Source organism: Prunus avium, chromosome 1 (genome assembly GCF_965620075.1).
Source record: "Prunus avium chromosome 1, drPruAviu1.hap1.1, whole genome shotgun sequence".
Taxonomy (NCBI): domain Eukaryota; kingdom Viridiplantae; phylum Streptophyta; class Magnoliopsida; order Rosales; family Rosaceae; genus Prunus; species Prunus avium.
The window spans coordinates 52972517-52994816 of record NC_142284.1 but is presented as its reverse complement, the minus strand read 5'-3'; the positions used below and the strand labels follow the sequence as shown (position 1 = coordinate 52994816).

Here is a 22300-nt window from a genome sequence, read left to right as displayed (position 1 = left end):
TCTAACCGACTTCGTTGCACAAATGTCCGACTCTAAGCCGTCGGGTTCTTTGCGACGCTTATTATCTTCACTTCCTCTCTCGGTGGCCAATTTCTGGGGTTTCTTCTGCACGCTGGTGGATGCAGGCATAGATCATACAAAAACGACACTGGTTATATAATCAGGTTGGTTTCCCCCAGCAATTTTCTGTTTGCTTGCTCAGAAAATTGAGCAAAGTAGAGTAAATGTCGTCCTCTTTTCCTTCATTTTGATCGGATATGGATAACAAGTGGTTTTATTTCATTTCCGTCCGTTTGGTTACTGAGAAAATGTAGGAAAAGTAAAGGACAGGGAACATTCATATTCATGTAAAACATTGCATTTATATAGTTGAAGGATTATTCTCAATTTTCTTTTTCTGAAGAAAAAAGAGAAAATATGCATTTCCAATCATTTTATAGATGATGTTTGAATTATTTATGGAAGATGACATTTCTATTTTTTGGATGGAAGGAGGTGCCAGATTTTTCTGCATGCGGAAATCGATATAATCTGCACTGGTTATATAATCAGGTTGGTTTCCTCCTGTAATTTTCCCTTTGAATGGTGAGAAATTTTGGAAAAGAAAGTAAGGATGACCTTTTTTTGTGTGGAAATAATTATTTCTCCCTTCTTTTTTGTTCAGGTTACATAATTTTCTGAGAAATGGGTAATCGGTTGAAGGAAGATGAGAAAATCGAAAGAACAATTCGCAGACTTTTGAAACATCCTGAGAATAAAAGATGCATCAATTGCAATAGTCTGGTATGACATCTTCTTTACATATTTTCTATTCTCTTTGGTGTGTGTCCTTCATTGTTATGTGGTCCTTATACAAATGAAATTAAAAGCATCAACAACGGTTCTTCATCTGCAGCATTATATCAGGGAAAGCAGCAAAACCCTCAATTTGTTATTTTCTGCAAATTAACATTTGAACTCTGTAAATGCATGGTTAATTATGTGTTAGATTTCCTATTGCATTCAAGACGCACTATGCTTCGAAAGATATATGAGAAGATACTTCGGCAATATATATGTTTTTGTGAAAAATTTAATTATATTTTGGTGGAAAGCGCGGTTTCGTATGTTTTCTCTTACAAGCAAATGTTCAACATTATTCTTAACATGTATTCTTTGTGCAGGGACCACAATATGTTTGCACAACCTTCTTGACATTTGTGTGTACAAATTGTAGTGGAGTACAGTAAGTATTCATATCTGGTTTACACTCACTACCTCTCCGTGATACCCTTCTTTCCTATAGTTTTCTTTATTCTTGTTGTGATGTGCATAAATTCTACATGGCATCATTTTGATTTTGTGTTTTACCAGTGCTGACCTATTAAGATTTTTCGTATTCTTCAGTCGGGAGTTCACTCACCGAGTGAAATCAGTGTCGATGGCTAAATTTAATGCAGAAGAAGTTAGTGCTCTGCAGGCCGGGGGAAATGAGGTGAGTGTGCATACTCATTGGTCTTTCTGTATGTATATATTCTGTTCAGGTTCTTACTAAAATTTTCATTTATAGCGAGCAAGACAAATTTATTTTAAAGAATGGGATCCTCAGTACCATGCTTACCCTGATGGCAGGTGATTAAGCGTATTTATCTTCTATTAATATGGGTTAATTAATTCATACCAGATGTTTTCTAATTCACATACTTTCCTCCAGTAATCTTCATAGACTTAGGGATTTTATCAAGCACGTCTACGTGGATAGAAAATTCACTGGTGAGAGGAGTGTCTACATTGGTGAGAGAAGTGTCAACAAGCTCCCAAGGCTGCGATTGGTGAGCTATACATTTATTAATGGTTGCACATTCAATATTTTATTTCATATTTTACTACTTTCGTCTGCGGAGAGCTTGGCCATTCCTGATCTGCACGCTATACCAGCAGCAGCAAGCACTACAAACATAGACCTCATTTTGGTTTTGTGATGATGGATTGTTTGTAAGTTCTGTTGATTGCCCCCAGTTAAAGATTCTTGTTCATTTTATACAGAGCAATGAGGAGTCTAACGAAGGCAGGAAGGTAGGTTCATATCATGGTGGATCTAGGACCTTCCATGATGACGACATGTATGAACGGAGTTATAGTCAAGGAATTAGTCCAGGTGAAAGAGGTACCGACAGAAGTTTAAGATATTACTATGATGAAAGAAGAAGTCCTCGATATTCTCAAGAAAATGTAAGAAGTGGTGGTGTCAAGAGAAATCCTCTGCGTTTTGAGATTGTTGATAACAGGATTCGGGAGGAAAAAACCAGATGCAATGGATCCTCAAGTGGAGAATTCAAGGTCCAAAGCAGGGCAACTGAAAATAAGAAGAACATGGAGAGGTCCCGTTCCCTTGTTGCACGCCCCACTGAAGAGAAACTAGTGCAGAATGTGCCTCCTCTACAGGTTGGTGAAATTTCTACAGAAAATCAGAAGGATGCTGATGGTTCTGCTCATAATCAGGTCAGTTGCTGCTGCATTATGATGGATATTTCATTGGAGCATAGGTGTTTTTCTTTATGTAGGTTCATAGGCTCTGTTGGTTTGGAAGACTACTTTTTTTATAGACAGTTTTCAAGAAAGATATGCACTTATAGTTTGTGGTTTCCTCTGTAGAAAATCAAATCTGCCAATGGCCAGGATGGGAATGTGACGGAAAACAAAATAGTAAGCTTGATTGATTTCAATACTGATTCCGACCCCCCACATGCCGCAGCAAATTCACAATCACAGCAAACACCTCCACCTAATAATGATAACAACTGGGCCTCATTTGATTCATCTTCAAACGAAAAGGCATCTCAGGTTCCAAATCCAGACCCTTTGGAGTCTTTGCTATTTGAATTGTCAGCTCCCTCATGTGTACCTGCGACTAATGCATCTGAGACACCATGCAATGACGTTGCACCCTCAACTTTGTGTATAAGCAACATGCCTGCAGGCGGTGCTGCCCCAGCTGCACCTGTAGAGCAGATACCAACATTACTTGATGCTCTAACTGCTTCTACATCTACATCAACTAGTACCGCTGTACCAGAACAACCTGCTAATGCAGGTCCTTTGCTAGCTCTAACTCCTCCTAGTGGGGGTGATTCCACTCTAAAAGTTAATAATGGGCAGCAGCCACCATGTATGCAGCAATCCTTCGCTGCAGATAGTGGTTCACAACATATCAATTTTCCAGTTCGAGCTTCAAATGGTGAGGTAAGATAAATGGCTTCCTCCTTATTAAATATTGAAAATTCATTTAAGCAATCACTGATTATGAATTATTCTGAAAATTCTTCAATGTAAATATACTGCTTTCTCTTGTGTCTTATGTAGTTCATGGTTTTTTCTTACTTTGTTGCTTAATGTACACATTTGCAGTCAAGGACTATACCACTGGCACCAAACATACAAAGATCTCTCAGTATTCCTGTTGAAAAATCAACTCAATCTTCTTTAAAGCCAGCTAAAGATGCCGGCAGTAGAGCTGGATCCCAATATTTTCCAGTGGAAACAAGCTCTAGTATGAGAAAGGAACTTCCATTGGTATGAAATTGTCTTATGTTGTTTCATATTTCTTTTTCTGTAAAAATTTTCTTAGTCATTATCTTATATTGAATTCTCTACAGGACCTATTCTCTGCAAGGTACTCATCAGTCCCTGCACAAGCTTCAGGTTGGCATACTGCTCCAGCTCATGGAATGGGGTACAGCATGCAGTATTACCCTAACACAACGGTATATAATGTATAAAAATGAATCAAGCTGAATATGTTCTGTGTTAAGATTTCTTAATGTATGCAGATTATTGATATGTTATTTTCATTTACAGCCTGCTCCTGCATTTCCTGCTCCAGCAAAACCAACAAACCCATTTGATCTTAATGAAGAAAGAAGTGTAGTACATTCCACACATGTATGCACAACATTCAAACTGACGTCTTATTCTTTCTCAATTTTGCGAAGTTTTAAAAATTCATACTCTTAGTTGACTTTTTTATTTTTATTTTTATGTTTAAGAGCATTCTTTTTCTTTTCTCAAGAAATAAAAGTTCAAATCATAGCTAAGAATTTTATTTTGAACCTTCCAAGTATTATTTTTGTTGTAGTTTCCTTCCATGGCCCCATTGCAAGGAGCTCTGCATCATGTGTCAGCACCTCCAGGCTTGATGCATGCTTCCAGCTTTCCTACTCATGTTTCGCAGTTGAAGGCACCTCAATCTCCAACTAATGAATCCATGATACCATCACATTCGCCTTCCTTTGCAACTGCATTCTCTCCTAGTAAATTCATTTCGTTATCTTCTGTTTCTTGTCAACTTTTCTTGGCTTCTTGTTTTGTTTATATCTAATAATATAATCATCTCAGGTGCCTACATGGGGCAGCAATTGCATAATAATTACACGAGGTAAATGATTTGTTCTTGGTTATCGTTTTTTGTATTGCATCGCATGCTACGAGCCATTTCAGCTGAGACAACGAATATAATTTCTTAATTTTTCCGCCACTATCGTCATTGCAGACCACAAGGAGTCGGTGGCTTTGGCAGGGACGAAGCTGTATTTGGCGCCTTAAGCACAACTCAGCAACCATTTCAGCAGCCAAGCATCAGATACCCAGCACCCAGCAACTCAGAAACTTTTTCTTCAATGAGAGGAAACCCATTTGGATAGATGAAAGATTCTTTATTCCATTAAGTTTAAAAATTCTTTTGGCCTTCAAGCATTTTCAGGAGGGAGTCTGCATCCTTTCTGGTTAAACATCAAGGGTAATGAGTAAATATAGATACTACTTTGTAGACATCCTACAGTTTCATTGGGGTCCAAGCTATTTTCTCAAGATTTGTAAATATCTTTGCTACCATGAGCAAATTTGTTCTTCCATGGCTGTACTAATTTGTATATTATTAATATATAGTTCCTTTGTGACCAAGATTCTCTAATTTTGCATGAGGCTGCTATCATATTTTACTCAACTGGAGCTGAATCTTGTGTATTTGAAAATAAAAAATGCTCTCTTATGCCATTATATTGTTTATGATACACTTTTTGGATGAGGTTAGGAGCCTCTTCGTTTTGCTTTACCCGAATTTGAGTTTTTACGAAGCTGTCAGAGAATGAGCCAATAATTTCTCAATTTCTAAAGTGGCCATTGTACTTCCAAAATGATGGAAGCAGCGTTTTCCTTTTGACCCCTATGGCTTGCATTTAGGCATGGTAGATGCATAGACTGGCTTCTGGAATGACGAATGGGTTATTATTGCCTTAAGATGCCATGAATGGACGAATGGCTTCTGGAATGACGAATGGGTTATGGGTTATTATTGGCTTCTGGAATGACGAATGGATTATTCGATATCCAAACCCTCTCTTCTTCTTTTTTCAACTTTCTTATAATTTTACATGAATCCCACAATATCACCACCAGTCATATTTCATATGAAAGTTTGAAAAAAAATAATAAATTGTTAAGGAAAATAGTTGAGTTTCATATACCTCCATCTATTATCTCCAGTTGCGGAGTTGGCCTAAAATCCATAGGGAGGCCAATAACACATTTGTCACATTTTGCAATCTAATTAGTAATTAGATGGAGCCGCATGTGGGCATGAGGTGTCATGGCCATACGCGGATGTGTCGTTGAAATGGTGTTACATCCTCATGGTTTCCTTCAAATAAATTTTTTTTAAGTTCAATCGAAAACTATCCAACATAATTATTTTTTTGTTCATCAGACAAATAACTTTTCTTTGTCCTTTTTTTTTACATTGAAAATATCCATTAATTTTTTTTGTTCTGAGAATGAGAAAATAAGTTGTTACCAAGAAAATGACATCAAATTACTGAAGCATATATGTATGGTCCCTATGAACAGCAGCAGAATTTATTCAAAGCCTCGTGCATATAAGCAGGGCATCCTCTTTATTTAAAGGAGGAGGTATCTTATCATTCTGTTGTAGTAAAAGCCTCTACTCAAGAACCTCTCTCCCATCATAAAGCTTTTTATAGCTAATGGTGATGTTGCGATAGTTCCAAGTCACTCTGAAGATAAATCCAGATTGCAACTAAGGAGTTTGTGGCTTTTTCATACTCATTCCCGGGCCTCTGATTTGCGAAAATTAGCCCGCTCTACCCTAACAACTCCCAAAACAAAGTCAATTAGTCGCTCACACATGATAGACGGAAAAAAGAAAAAGAAAATTATAGCCCACGCATGTGAAAATTGATATAAGCTATTTAATGTAAAGTTTTTGATGCAGAAATTGACTTCTGAGATGATAAACGACTCATAATTAGGTTTACACGTCAGTCTGCAACATTACTAAATTATTCTATATACTTAAATTTGTTTATTCAGAGTCTTCCTCTGTTTTCCCTTTTTGCCTTTTTAACTTTTTACCCAAGTGGAAGGTTAACCATTCAAAATCTTGAATTTCAGCCAAGGGGAATAAAATCATGGAAAATGGGTTGGTCGTCTTTGATGCAGATTAGCAGCACAATTAACGAAGAATATGCTTAGGTGCAAATGGGCTCTTATCTTTTCTGTATTTATTCATATCTTTGCAGCTATTGTGGAGGCGCAGTTGGAGAAACCAACAAGACTTGTAGACTCGTTCATTCAGTAAAAGTATTCATAAACTAAATAACAGTGCTAGAAGTTGGTAATTACTGCAGCTTATGATTCTTTCCACACGTGCATCAAAAAGTACAATTGCATGAATGTGGACATCAATTTATAATGGTGAATCTGAGCGCAAGTGTTTGATCAGGTCAGTCAAAAACACGAGCTTCTTCTGAATGGAGGAAATTTTTAAGTGTAACGGTTGTATACAATCATGTGTCTATCTTTTTTAAGTCACGTGATGAGAGTGATACACACACATACTGGCAGAACAAAAACCCATCTTACAATGAATGTACCTCTTTAGCAAGTCAACATATATAGTAGAAAGATAGACAACAGCTTCAAGAAATATGAACACAATTGCTTTCCCTTATTCATAGTAAGTCAATATATACATATTACAGTGTAGGCGATCTACAATGTAAGCAAGGAGGGAAAAGCTGCAGGCAACAAATACTGAGACTCAACTCACTAGTGAGTAATTTTTTCACTTGTTGACTCTCTCCCAGAACACCAATTTAAAACCATTACAAAAAGGCAAAGTTACAAGTAAAAAAACTACAAAGCAAGCACCTTTTCTTTCTCGCTCTTTTTCAAATCAATTCCAAACCTTGCATGCACCAACTTAATTACCAACTTAAAAATGTACGCCACATCATTAAACAAATACAAAAGTCTAGACACCACCATGCATCCATATCATAGAAGCAGGCTTGTCCCTGCCCAATTTTCTAATACACAGAAGCAAATACACAACCATCCCAACCACAAAGCCAAGTGCTGCACTTGATCCCACTAGTGAGACTGCAGTGCAAATAAGCATCACAAAAGACTCCCCCTTCGTGTTCATGTCCCTGGCACACATGGCTAGTTCAATCCCAGCAAACAAAAGCAGAACCCCCAAGACCCCAACAGGAAACTGGTTCAAAATGGTCACCAAGGAGGTCCCTAAGACCAAACCCAGCACCAATTTGGCTGTGCCTAGAAGAGCCACACACCCACCACTCCTACCCCCAAACTTGTACTGCCCTGCTAGCCCACCAGCTCCATGGCAACTTGGCATGGCCCCAAACCAACTCCCCACCACATTCATCAACCCAACTGTCACTGAAAGTGAAGTGGCTGAGAAATCCCTCTCAGGAAAAAGATCATTGGACAGTTTGCACACAGCTACCACTGAATTCAATATAGACAAAGGTAGCTGAGGAATTGCCCCTTTGATGAACCCTTCTTTCCATGCATGCCTAGAAATCTTCACCACTTCCATGGGAGAGGGTCCAAATTTAATTTCATGCACAATCTTTGGTTTTCTTATAAAGGCCAAAATCACACCTAACACAAAAATCAGAAAAGCTGAAGGAAGTGAGGCTATGATTTTCCACCACCTTGCCTTTCTGCTAGGCCTCCCTTCCACAGCATTATTAGAACCCACATCAGCATCAGCCTCCCGCTCACTTCTCTGATGATATTCCTCACCTGCACCACTAACAAGCACTATAAAACAAGTACAAACAATAGCAAGAACCAACCCATCTAAACCAAACCAATGCCTCTGCCCCAAAGCCTTAGACTTGGGCAAGTTTTGAACTTTCTGAATGTATTTGACCGCAGTCAACGCAAATGACAAGCCTTGTGCTAGCTGAATCCCCCTAACAACACATAAAGGGATAAACTTGTAAACCAACTTCATCAACCCTGTGACACCCAGAACAAGTAAGATGCCTCCGGTCAAAATCCCAGCAGCCATGATTTCAGGCACACCAAAATCTGGGTTGGCCAGAGCAGTGGCTGCAATTGCCTTCATGGGTTGGACTGGCATGGGGACTCCATAGATGGCACCAGTGATAATGTTGTAGACCCCAGTGAAAATCAATGTTGTGCCCAAATTCAAGTCCCTAGAGAGTGTCAAGGCCACAACAATTGGTATGTATGTGCCCAAATCACCCACTGCCCCATTCAATTCTGCCCATTTGGACTTGAAAATCAGATTGGATTTTACTTGGCTGACAACTTTGGCCGTGAAACTGGGTGGTGGTGCTGACGACTGAGACTGAGGAAAAGGTTGATGAGGAGGAGTGTTTTGGGTTGGGGGGATTTGGTTGTTTTGGGACTCCATATGTGAATGCGGTTTGGTAGGTCAATCTGAAATGGTCTTATGGGCGTGTGACTTATTTATAGTAGTTTTACTTGGCAAAACATACTCTGTTAGGGTTAATCGTTTTATTAGTCCCTGAATTTAGATCTAATTTGCATTTGAGTTCCTCAATTTTCAAAATTGTTCCCGTGGTCTTTTAACTTCACTTTCGTTAGGACAAATGGTCATGTCGTTAATTTTGTTAACTTTTTTTGTTAAACGCAGGGGCAAAATGGTATTTCATATATAAAAAACTATATCTTTAAAATAACAATAAAAGAAAATCAAATAAATAACCAACAAAATAAAAATAAAAATCAAGTTTGGGGTAGTAGAAATCGGGATAGAGGGGGAGAGAGAGAGAGTTTAATTTTAATTTCTTAGTTTTTTAACTTTTTATTCATATTTTAATCAATTTTGATACAAAAATATCATTTTGCCTCTGCATTTAACAGAAAAGTTAACAAAATTGACAGCATGACCATTTGTCCCAACAAAACTGAAGTTGAAGGACCACAGGAACGATTTTGAAAATTCAGGGACTAATGCCCTTTAAGGTACCCTATAGTTTTTTTTTTTCTAATGATCCAAACCATCTATTTTTTTAGGTCTTTATTCATAAATCATCCTTACAAAAAATTAGACAAATCAGAAACCGTTTGAACATCTAATTGTGTTCTACAAAATCAATGAACACGGTGTTTCAAGAAAGTATCAAAAATTTAATAATTTAATTGAGTAGTCAAATGATATCGGATCCAAGTAATTTTTTGCATAGATGATCTTCGAATGAATATCTACAAAATAGATGATTTGGATTAATGAAATACAATGTATGGAGAGCTCTACAAGGGTGTCCCTCAACCGAAGCTCACTATATATATATATAAAACTAAAATTTTAAAGAGAAATATATATTCGAGGACAAAAAAATTATATTTATAAAAAAACTAATATATAAACCATGGAGATGAAGTTTATCTCTTAAAAACATGCCCCATGAGAATGGAAAATGAAACCTAAGGTAGATGGAGGGTTTCATTTTCCCCCATATTTTCTCATGAACCATGAAATCATTTTCCAAATTTGGACTTACCAAACATGAAAAATCATTCCTTTTCCTACCAACCAAATGCATGAGTTAGCTCGATAGATTTATTATTATTATTATTGGGGACAACAATTCTAATTTATTTTAGTGTTTATTTTGTTTGATCCCACTTGGATCATCCTAGGTTATTATTATTATTATTGGTGACAACAATTCTAATTTATTTGAGTGTTTATTTTGTTTGATCCCACTTGGATCATCCTAGGATCATCCTAAAACATAAATAAATATATATATATAATGAGATAAATTAATGATGTGAACGAACATCAATTATGATATCATACTATATACTTATCAATTTGAGAATCGAAATCTTGATGTTGTGTACAATGGAGGATAGGATAACGACAGCCTTATAATTAGCATCGTTTTCCCAACGTCAAAAGTCTATGAGTGGGTTGTAGCTGTTGATGCTTTGGCTACCAGAAGTTATAATCTTGGCCCTGGTCTCCATGTCTATGATGAGGTTCCTGACTTCCTTGAAGATATCCTTGCTGCGGATGCTGAGACCTCTTTCTTTTGTTTTGTATTCTGTAATGATTATTATTATTATATATTTTAAAGATAAATATTGTATTGCCGACCGCAGAAGCACCACTTACCAAATTGTGCTGCTGTTGCAATCGAAACTAGTCAATTTGGGACTAATCAAAGTTGGTTAGCAGAATCAAACATGACAAATTATAGGATAAAAGTTGAGATTAAGCACCACTTAACATTCTAAATGCGAAAATACAATATCTGGGAACATAACCAAACTCCAAAGTTAGCAAAAAGCAACTGTATTAATTAGGGCATCGAGATGATCACACATTTTGAAAAGCATGACATCAGAGATTAAAGAAAGGCTGGTTGACTTGTATATAGCATCCCAATCATAGTGCACACTGCACGGCCTCTTAATAAAGTAGCAAATAAGATTTCAGTCATACGAAAGGCCACACTAAGAGCATCTACAGTGGGGGGTGTATATGGGGGTGTATGTTAAATATACACCCCGAGTCACCGGAATCGTCTCCAATGAGGAGATGTAAATTGATGTAAATATACATCACCACCTATTGACCAAAAAAAAAAATATATACATCACCACCATGGGGATGTAAAATAAAATGTATATTTACATCTATTTTTACATCTCTTGCGGGCGGGACCCACCCGAGAAAAGAGAAGAAAAATGAAGAAAAATCAACATAAAAGACTAGGACCCACAGCTACACCCCCGAATTTACACCCCCACTGGAGCAAAAAACATATTTACACCCCCCCGGAGGTGTAAAGGGGATGTAAAAGTGGCTTTACACCCCCAAATTTACACCCCCCACTGTGGATGCTCTAAAAAGCTTGAATTGTTAACAACCATCCCTTACATTACATGAGTAAAGGTTTGTAGACATATATTTTAAAGACATGATGTTTGGCAAACTTAAACATATCTAACAACGGTTTCAACGAGGTCTAATTCAATGAATTTATAGATATAACGATAGGTATAACAAGCATCCGTCTACAGAGGTGAAGTTATACATAACTAAATCTAAAGGTATAACGATATTTATTTGACCAACACTTTTATTAACTTATTTTTGTATAAAATTCTTAAACAAAGTGCAACATGTTATTGAGACGACTTAAATTATATAGACCACGGAGAGGGTGATGGTGATAGCAAAATAATCGTTCTACAAGAGAATCTCTGGCGTACACGAAACTGGAAAATCAATTAACCATTGGTTAGCTAGCATAAAGTCTTTATCCGGGCAGAGAGCATTTGTGATGGAGTTGGATATGTTTAGGCCTGGGTGCCTCTGTAAGTCTAAATTCTGGTAGTTGTTTTGTCGAATATAAAAAAAGATAATGAAGTTGTACCTGGGTTAGCACAACTAATCTCATAATTAATGATGATTTCTTCTATTAAGTTCTAGGACGATGAGCCAAGTTGATTATTAATTGTATTTAAATAATGCAATAAAAAAAACCTTAATGACAGTGATGATTGCTTCAATCAACTTCAAGTAGAATAGTTGTAAGTGCATAACCTAATTAAAAAAATCCCTAATGAAAGAAAAGAAAAGAACCAATTGAAAGGTATTGAAGTGTAAAAAAACGTCTACACACATCTGTGCTGTGTGTCCTGTCATGCAGTGTAAACACACTTCTCTCTAATTGGGGATTAGAGGTTTAAAATAATAAGGAGCCTAACATGATTTATGTGGTATTGAATATTTTCTTTATCCAATTTGAATTTAGGATAGGACATCTTTCGAAATACCATAAATTTGATAAATTTGATACCGTACACAACAAAAATCTTTATATTATAAATAATATATAAATAAATTGGAAAGCTTTTAAGGTACAATGAAACTATAAAAAAAACAAAATTAATAGGTAGTAAAAGCAAAATAAAATATAAGTAAAAAGGCAAGCTTGGTACGGTGAAGCACATTAAAGACGCTATTCTAAAGCCTTTGTAGCCTTCTTATGTCCCAGTATTGACCGTCTACAAGACTCCAAAATACGACTCATATTACACAAACTCAAGATCCGCTATGAGCACGTTCACATACAGATATGTCTCCAAGTCACATAACCATTGTCCAAAAAAACTAATAGAAAGTAGAAAATATATATAAAGGTAGGAGAAGAGATAATTAGATTTTTGTTGTGTTGTCTTCTCTTCAAATGTGAAGGAGGAGTGACCTGTTATTTTGAATTATCATAGTTGAAAATAGTTTATTTTGGATGGGAATTAATATCATGAACTCTGCTTTTCTTTTTCTAGCCGAAAGACTAAGACCCAATGACCCGCATACAATCAAGTATATTTTTTTTGTTGCTCCTATCCTATCACATCATTTGACTCATTTCACACAAAAAGTTTCAAAGTGGGTCACACATACAAAGACACAAACACAACCAGAACATTTGTTAATTTTGGTGTTTTTAATCTACCCTCACTTTCACACCTAATTGAGTGCTAATTAAAAGGTCTTCCTAGCAAATAGGATTATAGGTGGAATTATTGGTGTTGGATTAATTAGATGGAATGCTTATCGGAAATTAATTAATGTTGGATTTATTTTGGTTATGCGAAGACTAGACGGCGCATTGTCCCTTCTTGGAAAGAAATGGTGGATTAAAAAAGTAGTGAAGTAATGCAAACTTTTTAGAGCTCGGCAAGCCATAGAAGGTGTAGAGCTGCATGGACAACCATTTATGCGGGTCCTTCATTTTTATTTTTCATTTTATTTCGAAGACGAGAAGAGCGAGAATCAAACTCTCATTGTGGAGACATGAATGATAATAACGCCACCACAAGTATAATTGTAAAACTTTTCACTATATGGACCTTTCTTTTATCTTTAAGGAATGCCAAGGACTATATGCATGTATATACTGTTATGAAATTCATTTACATCAGCGATTGGAAGTCTCCTAGTGCGTGTAGGAGATTGCCCTGAGCACTGTCTTCTTCTTTAAAACCGAAAAAGGAAATATTATAAGTAGAAAGCCAACTTTTGAATGTGGGGCTCGGTTGGGCTGGAGCTAACATTTCCATATGAGCTCGGCTAGGCTAGAAAAGATGGGCCCATATTTTTTGATCTGGCCCAAACATACATCTGATCCAAGCATATGGTTTGGGCTGGACCCATTTTGCGAGCCCAAAAAGAAAAGAAAGACAGAAGAACTGAGGTCGTTTTGGTAAATTAACAGCTTTGTCCGATACACGGTGATCACCAGAAGGCAAAAACTCCAACGCAGCACTGAAACTTCGAGGACCTCAAATCACTCTTCCATGGCTTTCCATTCAAATGGCAGCCTCTAGAGGTAAATTTCCCTCCTCAATCTTACTATCTGTTTTCCTTAGCTTTACTTATTTCTTTTACTTTTTTTTTTCTTTCACATGGATTTTGTGTTGATCTTTTTGCATTTTTCTCAGCTGCTCCTTGGTTTTCCTCTTTCCAGGACTCTCTGGAATCTTTTGTTGATTATTATTTTAGTTTTTATGTAAATCTTAACTTGATAATTCATTTGCAGTATAAAAGTTTCAGAATTTACACTTTTTGAGCTAGTGAAGAAGGAGAAGCATGAAGGGCCATGAACACAAGGTAAATTTTATTCAATTGCTTTTACCTGAGCAATCTTTGAAGTTCCTACTGTGCTGTCATCTTAAAATTCCAACCATTTTATTTAGTAATCTCTAGTAGCTTTGCATTTTGCTTGTTTAACTTGGTAACTTGGTGTTATGTAATGGTAAGTGAAACCGTATTTGGTTTTGTAAGGCAGAAAAGGCAGCAGAGATTAGCACAGACCAATTATTCTAAAATCTTAGCATGGATTTTTGTGCTACAAAAATTAGAAGAAGTGTGATTTGATTTTCATGTGATCACAGATTCCAAGAATGGAGGATATTCTTAACCTTCCAGTACAAGATCCTCCATGTGCAGAGTTTTCTGCGGCTCATATCAAATGGGTAAAAGTAGAAGGCGGTCGCCAAGGCGGCGATGATATTGCCCTAATCCCATTTGCTAGAGTGGGTGATTTTGTGAAAGGAGAATCTTCAAATGCAGAATGCCCTGCTAGCTTCCGCATTGAGTCAAGAAGGAGGAGGCCTGAGGGCAGCATCAGCAAGCCAAGGGTTGATGGCTATCTTGAGTATACACTGTGTGTTGTCTTTGCTCTTCAGAATCCACTAGGCCTTCCTTTCTTTTCTGTGTTTGTTGGGGTTCATGGAGTTCTGGTCTTAAATACCTCCTTTTGACCTTTTTAACCTTCGACCGAGTTTCACTGCTTGATTCACTAGTTTCTGCGCACCTTGTACGAGGATTGGAAAATTAGGAATTCATTTCACATTTAAGCTCATTAACCATAACATAGAGTTTATTAATATTCATGAATATAACTATTAAATTAAACTTGCAAATATAGGTAACTGTAATGTGCTCCATAAACAATTAAATTAAAAGCATTGAAATGATTTTCAACTTAAATTTGAGAGACATAATTGTGTATATGGTTATTCATCAGATACTGGTGTTCTTATGGTCCTGAGGATTACCGAGAAAATGAATCTGGTGTGGTGGATGGTTCTAGTACAAAGCCTGCATCTGGAAAGGGAAGCAGGCCTGGGAGGCGTCACATGATGAGGGGCTGCATCTGTCATTTTACTGTAAAACGCTTATATACCCGGCCACTCCTAGCTCTCATCATCTATAACCAGAGAAATCATGTAGACAAATCAGGATCGCCTTGTCATGGTATACTTGATCAGGATGCTATGGGAACGAGAGCCATGTATGCTCCACGAATTTCAGAGGAGCAACGCCAGAAAGTGATGTCTATGCTTTATGTTGGAATACCTTTGGACAGTATAGTTCAGCATCACATGGAGATGGTCGAGGGGCATGGGGGACCTCATAACCGTGATGATTTTCTAAGTCGTAATGATGTTCGTAACATGGAAAGGGTGATTCGCAATTCTTCTCATGAGTTGCATGAAGATGATGAATGCAGTATAAGGATGTGGGTTCAACGCCATCGCAAGAATGTGTTCTATTTTCAAGATAGCTCTGGTTCAGAACCATTTGTTTTGGGGATGCAGACTGATTGGCAGCTGCAGCAGTTGGTCCAATATGGACATAATGGTTACATAGCTTTCCATTCAACATTTGGCTTAAAGAAACTTAAGGTATCGTGATTGCTTCTTCTAGTTACGTGCATTTGATATTTCATGCTTTTGTTTTTTTTTTTCCTTATTGTTTTTGTCTTCAAGAATTAAACAAAACAATTATGATATCGTATCCTGATTGTTTTTGTCCTCTCTTAACAGTATCCCTTGTGTACATTACTTGTTTTCAACGCATCACGGGATGCAATACCAGTTGCTTGGGTCATTACCTCGTCTTTCGTCAGTCAAGATATCCATAAATGGATTGGGCTACTGGCTGAAAGAATCCAAACCAAGGATCCAAGATGGAGACTCGATGCCTTTTTAGTGGATGATCCTTCCTTTGAAATTTCTATAATAAGGTAATAATATTAGTGTGGCTATGCAGTTTAGTCATAGAGTTTTGTTTATAAATTGAATTGAATTTTTGCTGCAATTGTTTTTTTATTTGCAGAGAGGCTTTCCAATGCCGGGTCTTATTATGCATCTGGCGTGCTCGTCGTTCTTGGATAAGAAGACTTTTAAAGACATGCTGCAACTTTGATGTGCAGCGAGAAATGTTTAAGCACTTAGGCTGGCTTTTGTATTGCACAAGAAGGCCAAATACTATGGATTCAGTTGAGGAGTTTATGCAAGTATTTGTTGATCAATGTGCCTTTATGGATTATTTTAAGAGTCGATGGTTACCAAATATAGGTATTTTCCCATTTATGATTGAGACCTTTAATGCATAAAATAAAAAGAAGACATATTTTCTCTTACCAGGCCAGAATACCTGTTTCTGTCAAATGACCCATGCCTTCTCCTCATTGGACTATTGGCTTTTGTCTTTAACCTCTGTTTGATATCATTTTGCATGCCTTGTACTTTATATAGCTGGTCCCAAACCCATTGAGAGGAGGATTAGTGTAGCCTAGTTGTCAGGTGACACATGTGAACTATGTGGTCTAACTTACAAACATGAACCCTGAAATGTGATATTCTTAATATTCAAACTTCAGTGTTACAAAATGCAGTTGATGTGCTAGATGTTGTGATTGCTGTTGTAACCATCATAATGGCCGCTTCAAACATTGTTATATTGTTCTTTCAAACATTGATATTTGCATATGCTCTTGCTGTGCAGAGTTGTGGGCCAATGGCATAAGGTCTCTTCCCGTGGCTGGTCCAGAGCCAAATGCTGCAATTGAGTCCTATCATCTAAGGTTGAAGTCCAAGCTTTTCAATGAACAATATGTTAATTCTTGGTCAAGAGTTGACTGGTTAATCCACACACTTACAACTGAATTTCAATCTTCATATTGGTTAGACCAATATAGCATAGAGACTGGGTATTTTGAAAACTTGAGGGACAAATCTTTCTCAACCAATGCTTGGTATCAGGCTTTGCAGATCCTAAATGTTGATGTCATACTGGATGAGCAAAATCTCCAGTATGCAAAAGTCATCTCACAAACAGACAGAAGCCTGGCATACACTATTTGGAACCCCGGTTCCGAGTTCTCATTGTGTGATTGCCCTTGGTCAAGGCTAGGAAATCTCTGCAAGCATGTCATCAAGGTGGCAATCACATGTAAAAGTCAGCAGGTTGCAAGACCATTATTGTCTGCCCAAGTTTATCGGCAGGCCTTGCTTACCCTCCTTCAAAATCCCCCAGATGATCCTGTAGTTCTTGACCATGCCATTTTACATGCAACCCGCTTGCAACAGGACATTAAAGGCTTGGAAGTAATATCTAATAGTGGGTTGCTCCAGCCTTTACCTTCAGAGATTAGTTCTCATGTATCAGACAATATACTTTTTCCTCGTCTCCACTGATTAGGCCATCAAAAAGGAGATGGAAACATGCACGAGGCTTGAAGTTATGATCTTTGATCTGGTTCATGGTTAAGACTTGATGTACAGTTCAGACTGTACCTCAGTGAGCTTTGAAATGCTTTGGTATTCATGACTCTCCCTGTCTCTTTCACTCAGATGCAGACGTGCATTATGGAGGTATTTATATCTTTCATGCTTCTGATTACTGCTCTCCTTTTTCTTCATTTCTCATGTGTTTGTTGAGAATAAAATCAAGGAAAAATAATTTTTTTAATCAAATTCAGCTTTTCACGTAGTTTGACATTTCAATTATTATTTAGATTATGCATTGAATTTTTCCTTTCTCAAGTGAAAATGAAGATTCTTGACTTTCGTCTTCCTGCAGCAAAGATGGAACGCAGATTTTACAATTTCTTATTCGGAGTCTTAAATATTGAAGCAGAGCATTGTAGAAGGTAATAGTGAGACCTAACTTTTCTAAATGGTATATTTGTAAGCAATACCTTGAAATTTGAAAAGAATCCAGAAAAAGTATTTCCTCTCTCCAGGGTTGGCTGTAAAAAAGTGGCTATTTAAATTATACTTTAAAGACCATTTTTTATCGAAGTTAGTTCATCAAAGAAATTTTTAGCCACAAGTATGTGAACTCTGTGCAGTTTGCAGGAAGCAATCAGGTGTAAGGGTGTGATGTGTAGTTTTGAAAAATTTGACGACCGTGTCGAAGGTAAGAAAAAGTTTTCCTACTTGAATATCAGTAACTAGAAAATCCTTGATTCTCTTTACACATTCATCTTTTTAAGTATTAATACTCAGGTAGTTCTATAACTGTTTTACATTAAAAACTCTGAAATAATTCTTTAACTTGTAATGCTTCAAGAGGTAGAGAAAGAAGGCTAATGTTTAAGTTCATATTTTCGTAGGAAACTAGGATTTACGTTTCATTTCTCATCCTTGCTTTCTTTTCCTCTTTTTTTTCTTTGTTTTGTTTTTCTGCTGGACTAGATATCAGTTTGTTAGGTTTTCCATTAATTGTCTGTTCTCACAGCAAGCAGATGGGACAAATCAGCAGAAAGAGAGCTGCTTTAAAGATGAGGATGTGACAAAAACTGGGGGAGGAATTCAGTCGCTCCTGACTGCTTTGTTTGGTGGTCGGTCGACCATTTAAGTTTCAAGGCAACACATAGAATTTTACCTATTGCCCATTTACCAGTTTGAACCAGTAATATGACTGGAGAATCCAATGTGCTTGAGGCCATTTTAGTCACCTGATGGAACTTAGCTGCAAGGGTTCTAAGAATCTTTAGTTGAAAGAGATTTCAATTGGGACCGGAAGAAATCCGGCATTGCATATTGTATTCAATTTGAGTAGAAGTGTGTGCTTTAATTTACCATTTAGCTCTGAAAATAAGCAAAGGGAAAGCTCTTAATATAACAGAAATGTGAGAATCTAGAGAGCTTTGTAATTACATTCCAAGTAGCCTAGTACTTTATCTTCCAACTTATTATCTACTTTTAAAGACAAGTCCATAACAATGTAAATAAATAGAGTTTTTTTTTTGTTGTTGAAAAAAAATTAAGAAAAAACCTTCACTATGCACTGTCTCGTTCCTCTTGTGTTCACCTTCACCTTGTAACATGATTTGATGACCTTGTTCTGTATTGCCTGCGTCTCTGGTTGCAGTGGTAGAGATGATGAATTCATGGCAATTATTTTTAATGTGGAAATTTGTTTCCAAGTCATGGGACTTTAGTCACTCTAGTGTATCAGTCTCTAAGCTGTCTGGGAAGGTGGAGAAGAAATGGAAGGAATCACTAATAAAATAGTGGTGGTGGCGGTGAGGCGTAGGAGACACCGATAGTTGGTGGCAACGGGCCATCATACACTGGAGCTGGTGGTGAAGGTGGGGGTGGAGAAGGTCGTATACATGGTGGTGGAGATGGAGGTGGAGAAGGTGAAGCAGGTGGAGGAGAATAAATGGGCGGTGGAGGCGGCGACGGATGAGAATTAGAGGGTGGAGGTGGGGGAGAATGTAGGGTAGGTGGTGGTGAATTGTGATGAGGAGATGGTGGAGGATCAGAGGGTTTAGATGGTGGTGGGGAATGTGGTGAAGGAGGTGGCGGGGAGGGAAGGCAAGGCTGTGGGGATGGCGGCGGCGGTGGTGGTGGAGGAGGAGGAGGAGGAGGTGGTGGTGATGGTGGCGGTGATGGCGATGGAGGTGGTGGTGATCGAGATGGTGGTGGTGAAGGTGGTAATGGTGGGGAGGGAGGAACAAAAGGACGGCATCCAAAAGAACTGCAACTAACACCCTTAGACAAGGCCAATTTACAGTGCAACATGGTTCTCTGCTTTGGCCTACGCCGCAAGCAATTCTTGCTGTCATCAAACTTCTCCAATTTCAAACACATTGGTGGCTCACTAGTGAAGAAGTTGTGCTCAAAGCTAAAGTTCCTCAGGTTCTGAAGCTCACAAATGCTCTCAGGTATGTTCCCTCTTAGCATGTTATGAGCCACATTGAGCGCCTCCAAGCTCACCATTTCACCCACTGCCTCCGGCAACTCGCCGACGATCCGATTATAGCTCACATCAAACAGAGTCACATCCTTCAGCATCCCTATTTCCTTTGGCAAGCATGAGTGGAAGCCGTTGTTTGTGAGCACCACTTCGTTCAAATTCTTGGACATGTTGCCAAGGCTGGCTGGCACACACCCATGGAAATTGTTGTTTGCAAGAACAATAACTGAGACCGGCGAGTTCCCGAAATTATCCGGCAATTCGAAGGAGAACCTGTTGTGGTTGATGAAGATTGCATCAAGATCTTTATCAAACAGTTCCTTGGGGACCTTACCTTCAAACTCATTGAATCGCAGGTCCAGGAATTTTAGCTTTGGCAGTTGAAGAACAACAAGAGGGAACTTCCCAGCAAAGCGGTTGTTGCTCAGATCAAGCTCAAAAAGCAGCCTCAGTTTGCTGAAACTCTTCGGGACACTGCCGCAAAACCGATTGGAGTTGATGTGGAACAATGCAATATCTGAGAGCAGACCCAGCTCTTCAGGGAGGTACCCTGCAATGCCGCCGTGGTTCAGATCAATGCCTGCCACAGTTTCGACTGACGGGTCATCTAGGGCTCGGGAGCAGAAGACTCCAGTGTAGCTGCAGACATTGGATCCAACCCAGTTGGATGTTTGGCCCAGAGGGTCTGAGAGCATGGCTTGTTTCCATGCCTGGAGGGCAACGTAGGCACTCCTGAGTCTTGAGTTGTGAAAAACAAGGGAGGATGGGACTACCACAAGCTCCCCTCTTGACCCATCTTGGTCAGTGTAGAACAAGAGCTGCCTCTGATTAATATGAGAAAGTTTTAACTCTCTCACGCCTGCATTAGGGTTTTGGGCAGTGGAGCCAAGGCAAAAGATCAGTATCAAGAAAGTAGAGGGTAGAAAAATGTGTTGAATTTCTCTCTTCATCACATACAAGAGATCACATCTATGGGGTTTCAATTTCTTGGTTTTGGTTTGCTCAAAATTTAAAGAGAGAAAAAAAGAGGATTTTGGGGATGGGAAAATTATCAAAATCCACAGTAAAAGCTCAGAGCCACTGAGTTTTTGTAAAACTTTTTTTGTGCATAGAAATTTTGTTCACTGTGCAAGACAAGTATGTCAGACGAGTGGCAGGTAGGGACGTTGAGATTTTGCTGGAACCGATGAATGCATGATTCTTATTACATCTTTATAAAACGGAACCAGTCAAAGGGAAACACCGTTTTTCTGGGACGGTTCCCGATTCTCACTCTCTCATCTTGGACTTGATCAAGTTTTTCACACCAATTTAGGGGCCTGAGGGCGTTGGTTGCAGATATAAGAGAATTTTAAGAGAGATAGTAAAAGATCCCTTAGTGAGACATAATTATGAATTTGACTACGCGTATTAGACCTACATACGGCTAATAATCGTCCACACGCACGTAATTGACTGAGTTAAAGTTAGTGTTAGTTGCAGATATAAGAGAATTTTAAGAGGGATAGTAAAAGACCCTTAGTGAGACATAATTAAGAATTTGACTACGCGTATTTGAACTACATACGGCTGATAATCATTCACACACACGTAATCAACTGAGTTAAAGTTAGTTATCCATACTCGCAAAGTTATTTACATTAACACCCCCCTGAGGTTTCAATTTATTTTCATAAAATCCTTTTTCGTTGATTATTTGTTCAAAAATTGACGATTTCATTGAAAAATAACTTATGCAAATGACAAAATTAACCTTAATGAAGTATATGCAATCTAATCTCAAAGGCCTACTTCGTCATTTGGAGATTTTTTTTGTATAAAATCATCAATCTTTGGATGAAAAATGAATGAAAATGAGTTTTGTGAAAATAATTTAAAATCTCAGAAGGTGTTTGTGTAATTTCTAAAACCTCAATAAGTTTTGTAAAAAAGCCAAAAACCTTAGGGGGTGCTAGTGTAAATAACTCTACTTGCAAACAATTTTTTTAGTGTAACTATCATTTCCTAACGTTTACTTTTCTGACTTCAATTTTCACATATCTCCAATTGAATTGGATTGAAACATATCTTTAACAGTAACCTATCACAAAGTTAATAGGACTTATTTTTCATTTTGAATTTAGTTATATTGAAAATTTAGAAGAATATTGGGTTTCCAATTGAGTTACAAATCATACTACGGAGATCATTTCATATTATAATATAGACACAATACCATGACAAACCCATAAAATAGACCTCTTCTTGAACAAAAAAATAGACGCAATGTATAATGAGTTTAAAGTATTTCACATTCACAAGGCATTGAGATCGATTGAGAAAATTAAAAGTCTTTGAATTCAAATCTTATCGTTTAAAAAAAAATAATAATATTAGGTCATGTAATCGTGCATTTGATTTCACAACAAAATATATAATTGA

At 37.7% G+C, this 22300-nt stretch overlaps 4 protein-coding genes across 12 annotated transcripts; 2 read left to right on the top strand and 2 right to left on the bottom strand.

Annotated features, from left to right (window-relative positions):
* Positions 1-4938, top strand: LOC110766304 (ArfGap/RecO-like zinc finger domain-containing protein). Of its 3 annotated transcripts, none has more exons than XM_021969602.2 (15): positions 1-164; positions 503-552; positions 665-783; positions 1164-1225; positions 1387-1474; positions 1550-1611; positions 1694-1811; positions 2026-2481; positions 2635-3222; positions 3388-3552; positions 3636-3752; positions 3838-3921; positions 4115-4289; positions 4375-4414; positions 4529-4938. In XM_021969602.2, the coding sequence occupies exons 3-15, from the start codon at positions 685-687 to the stop codon at positions 4677-4679; spliced, it is 2205 nt and encodes a 734-aa protein (XP_021825294.1). In that variant the 5' UTR covers positions 1-164; positions 503-552; positions 665-684; the 3' UTR covers positions 4680-4938. The 3 variants fall into 3 exon arrangements, with proteins under 3 accessions (XP_021825294.1, XP_021825293.1, XP_021825295.1); XM_021969601.2 differs by having other exon boundaries at positions 493-552; XM_021969603.2 differs by having other exon boundaries at positions 2-164; positions 493-552; positions 3636-3743.
* A 2043-nt stretch (positions 4939-6981) lies between these two features.
* On the bottom strand, positions 6982-8768 carry MOT1 (molybdate transporter 1). The gene has a single exon (XM_021969555.2). It carries the CDS (start codon positions 8744-8746, stop codon positions 7307-7309), a length of 1440 nt encoding a protein of 479 aa, XP_021825247.1. The 5' UTR covers positions 8747-8768; the 3' UTR covers positions 6982-7306.
* Positions 8769-13573: 4805 nt separating this feature from the next.
* On the top strand, positions 13574-19187 carry LOC110766281 (uncharacterized). Of its 7 annotated transcripts, none has more exons than XM_021969576.2 (10): positions 13574-13709; positions 13920-13990; positions 14275-14546; positions 14910-15570; positions 15712-15911; positions 16004-16245; positions 16676-17544; positions 17753-17822; positions 18031-18091; positions 19049-19187. In XM_021969576.2, the coding sequence occupies exons 2-7, from the start codon at positions 13970-13972 to the stop codon at positions 17365-17367; spliced, it is 2088 nt and encodes a 695-aa protein (XP_021825268.1). In that variant the 5' UTR covers positions 13574-13709; positions 13920-13969; the 3' UTR covers positions 17368-17544; positions 17753-17822; positions 18031-18091; positions 19049-19187. The 7 variants fall into 7 exon arrangements, with proteins under 7 accessions (XP_021825268.1, XP_021825264.1, XP_021825269.1 ...); XM_021969572.2 differs by having other exon boundaries at positions 18024-18091; XM_021969577.2 differs by lacking the exon at positions 19049-19187 and adding an exon at positions 18413-18715 and having other exon boundaries at positions 17758-17822.
* Positions 19002-21166, bottom strand: LOC110766283 (leucine-rich repeat extensin-like protein 4). Its single transcript, XM_021969579.2, has one exon. The coding sequence runs from the start codon at positions 20827-20829 to the stop codon at positions 19180-19182; it is 1650 nt and encodes a 549-aa protein (XP_021825271.1). The 5' UTR covers positions 20830-21166; the 3' UTR covers positions 19002-19179.
* Positions 21167-22300: the final 1134 nt, after the last annotated feature.

Excerpts from the sequence above, each read along its gene's own strand:
- LOC110766304 (XM_021969602.2), top strand. The coding sequence starts at position 685 with ATGGGTAATCGGTTGAAGGAAGATGAGAAAATCGAAAGAACAATTCGC. Across the intron at positions 1,226-1,386 it reads ACAAATTGTAGTGGAGTACA|TCGGGAGTTCACTCACCGAG; the intron begins GTAAGTATTCAT and ends CGTATTCTTCAG. Across the intron at positions 1,812-2,025 it reads AGCTCCCAAGGCTGCGATTG|AGCAATGAGGAGTCTAACGA; the intron begins GTGAGCTATACA and ends CATTTTATACAG.
- MOT1 (XM_021969555.2), bottom strand. The coding sequence starts at position 8,746 with ATGGAGTCCCAAAACAACCAAATCCCCCCAACCCAAAACACTCCTCCT.
- LOC110766281 (XM_021969576.2), top strand. The coding sequence starts at position 13,970 with ATGAAGGGCCATGAACACAAG. Across the intron at positions 15,571-15,711 it reads TTGGCTTAAAGAAACTTAAG|TATCCCTTGTGTACATTACT; the intron begins GTATCGTGATTG and ends CTCTCTTAACAG. Across the intron at positions 15,912-16,003 it reads TTTGAAATTTCTATAATAAG|AGAGGCTTTCCAATGCCGGG; the intron begins GTAATAATATTA and ends TTTTATTTGCAG.
- LOC110766283 (XM_021969579.2), bottom strand. The coding sequence starts at position 20,829 with ATGAAGAGAGAAATTCAACACATTTTTCTACCCTCTACTTTCTTGATA.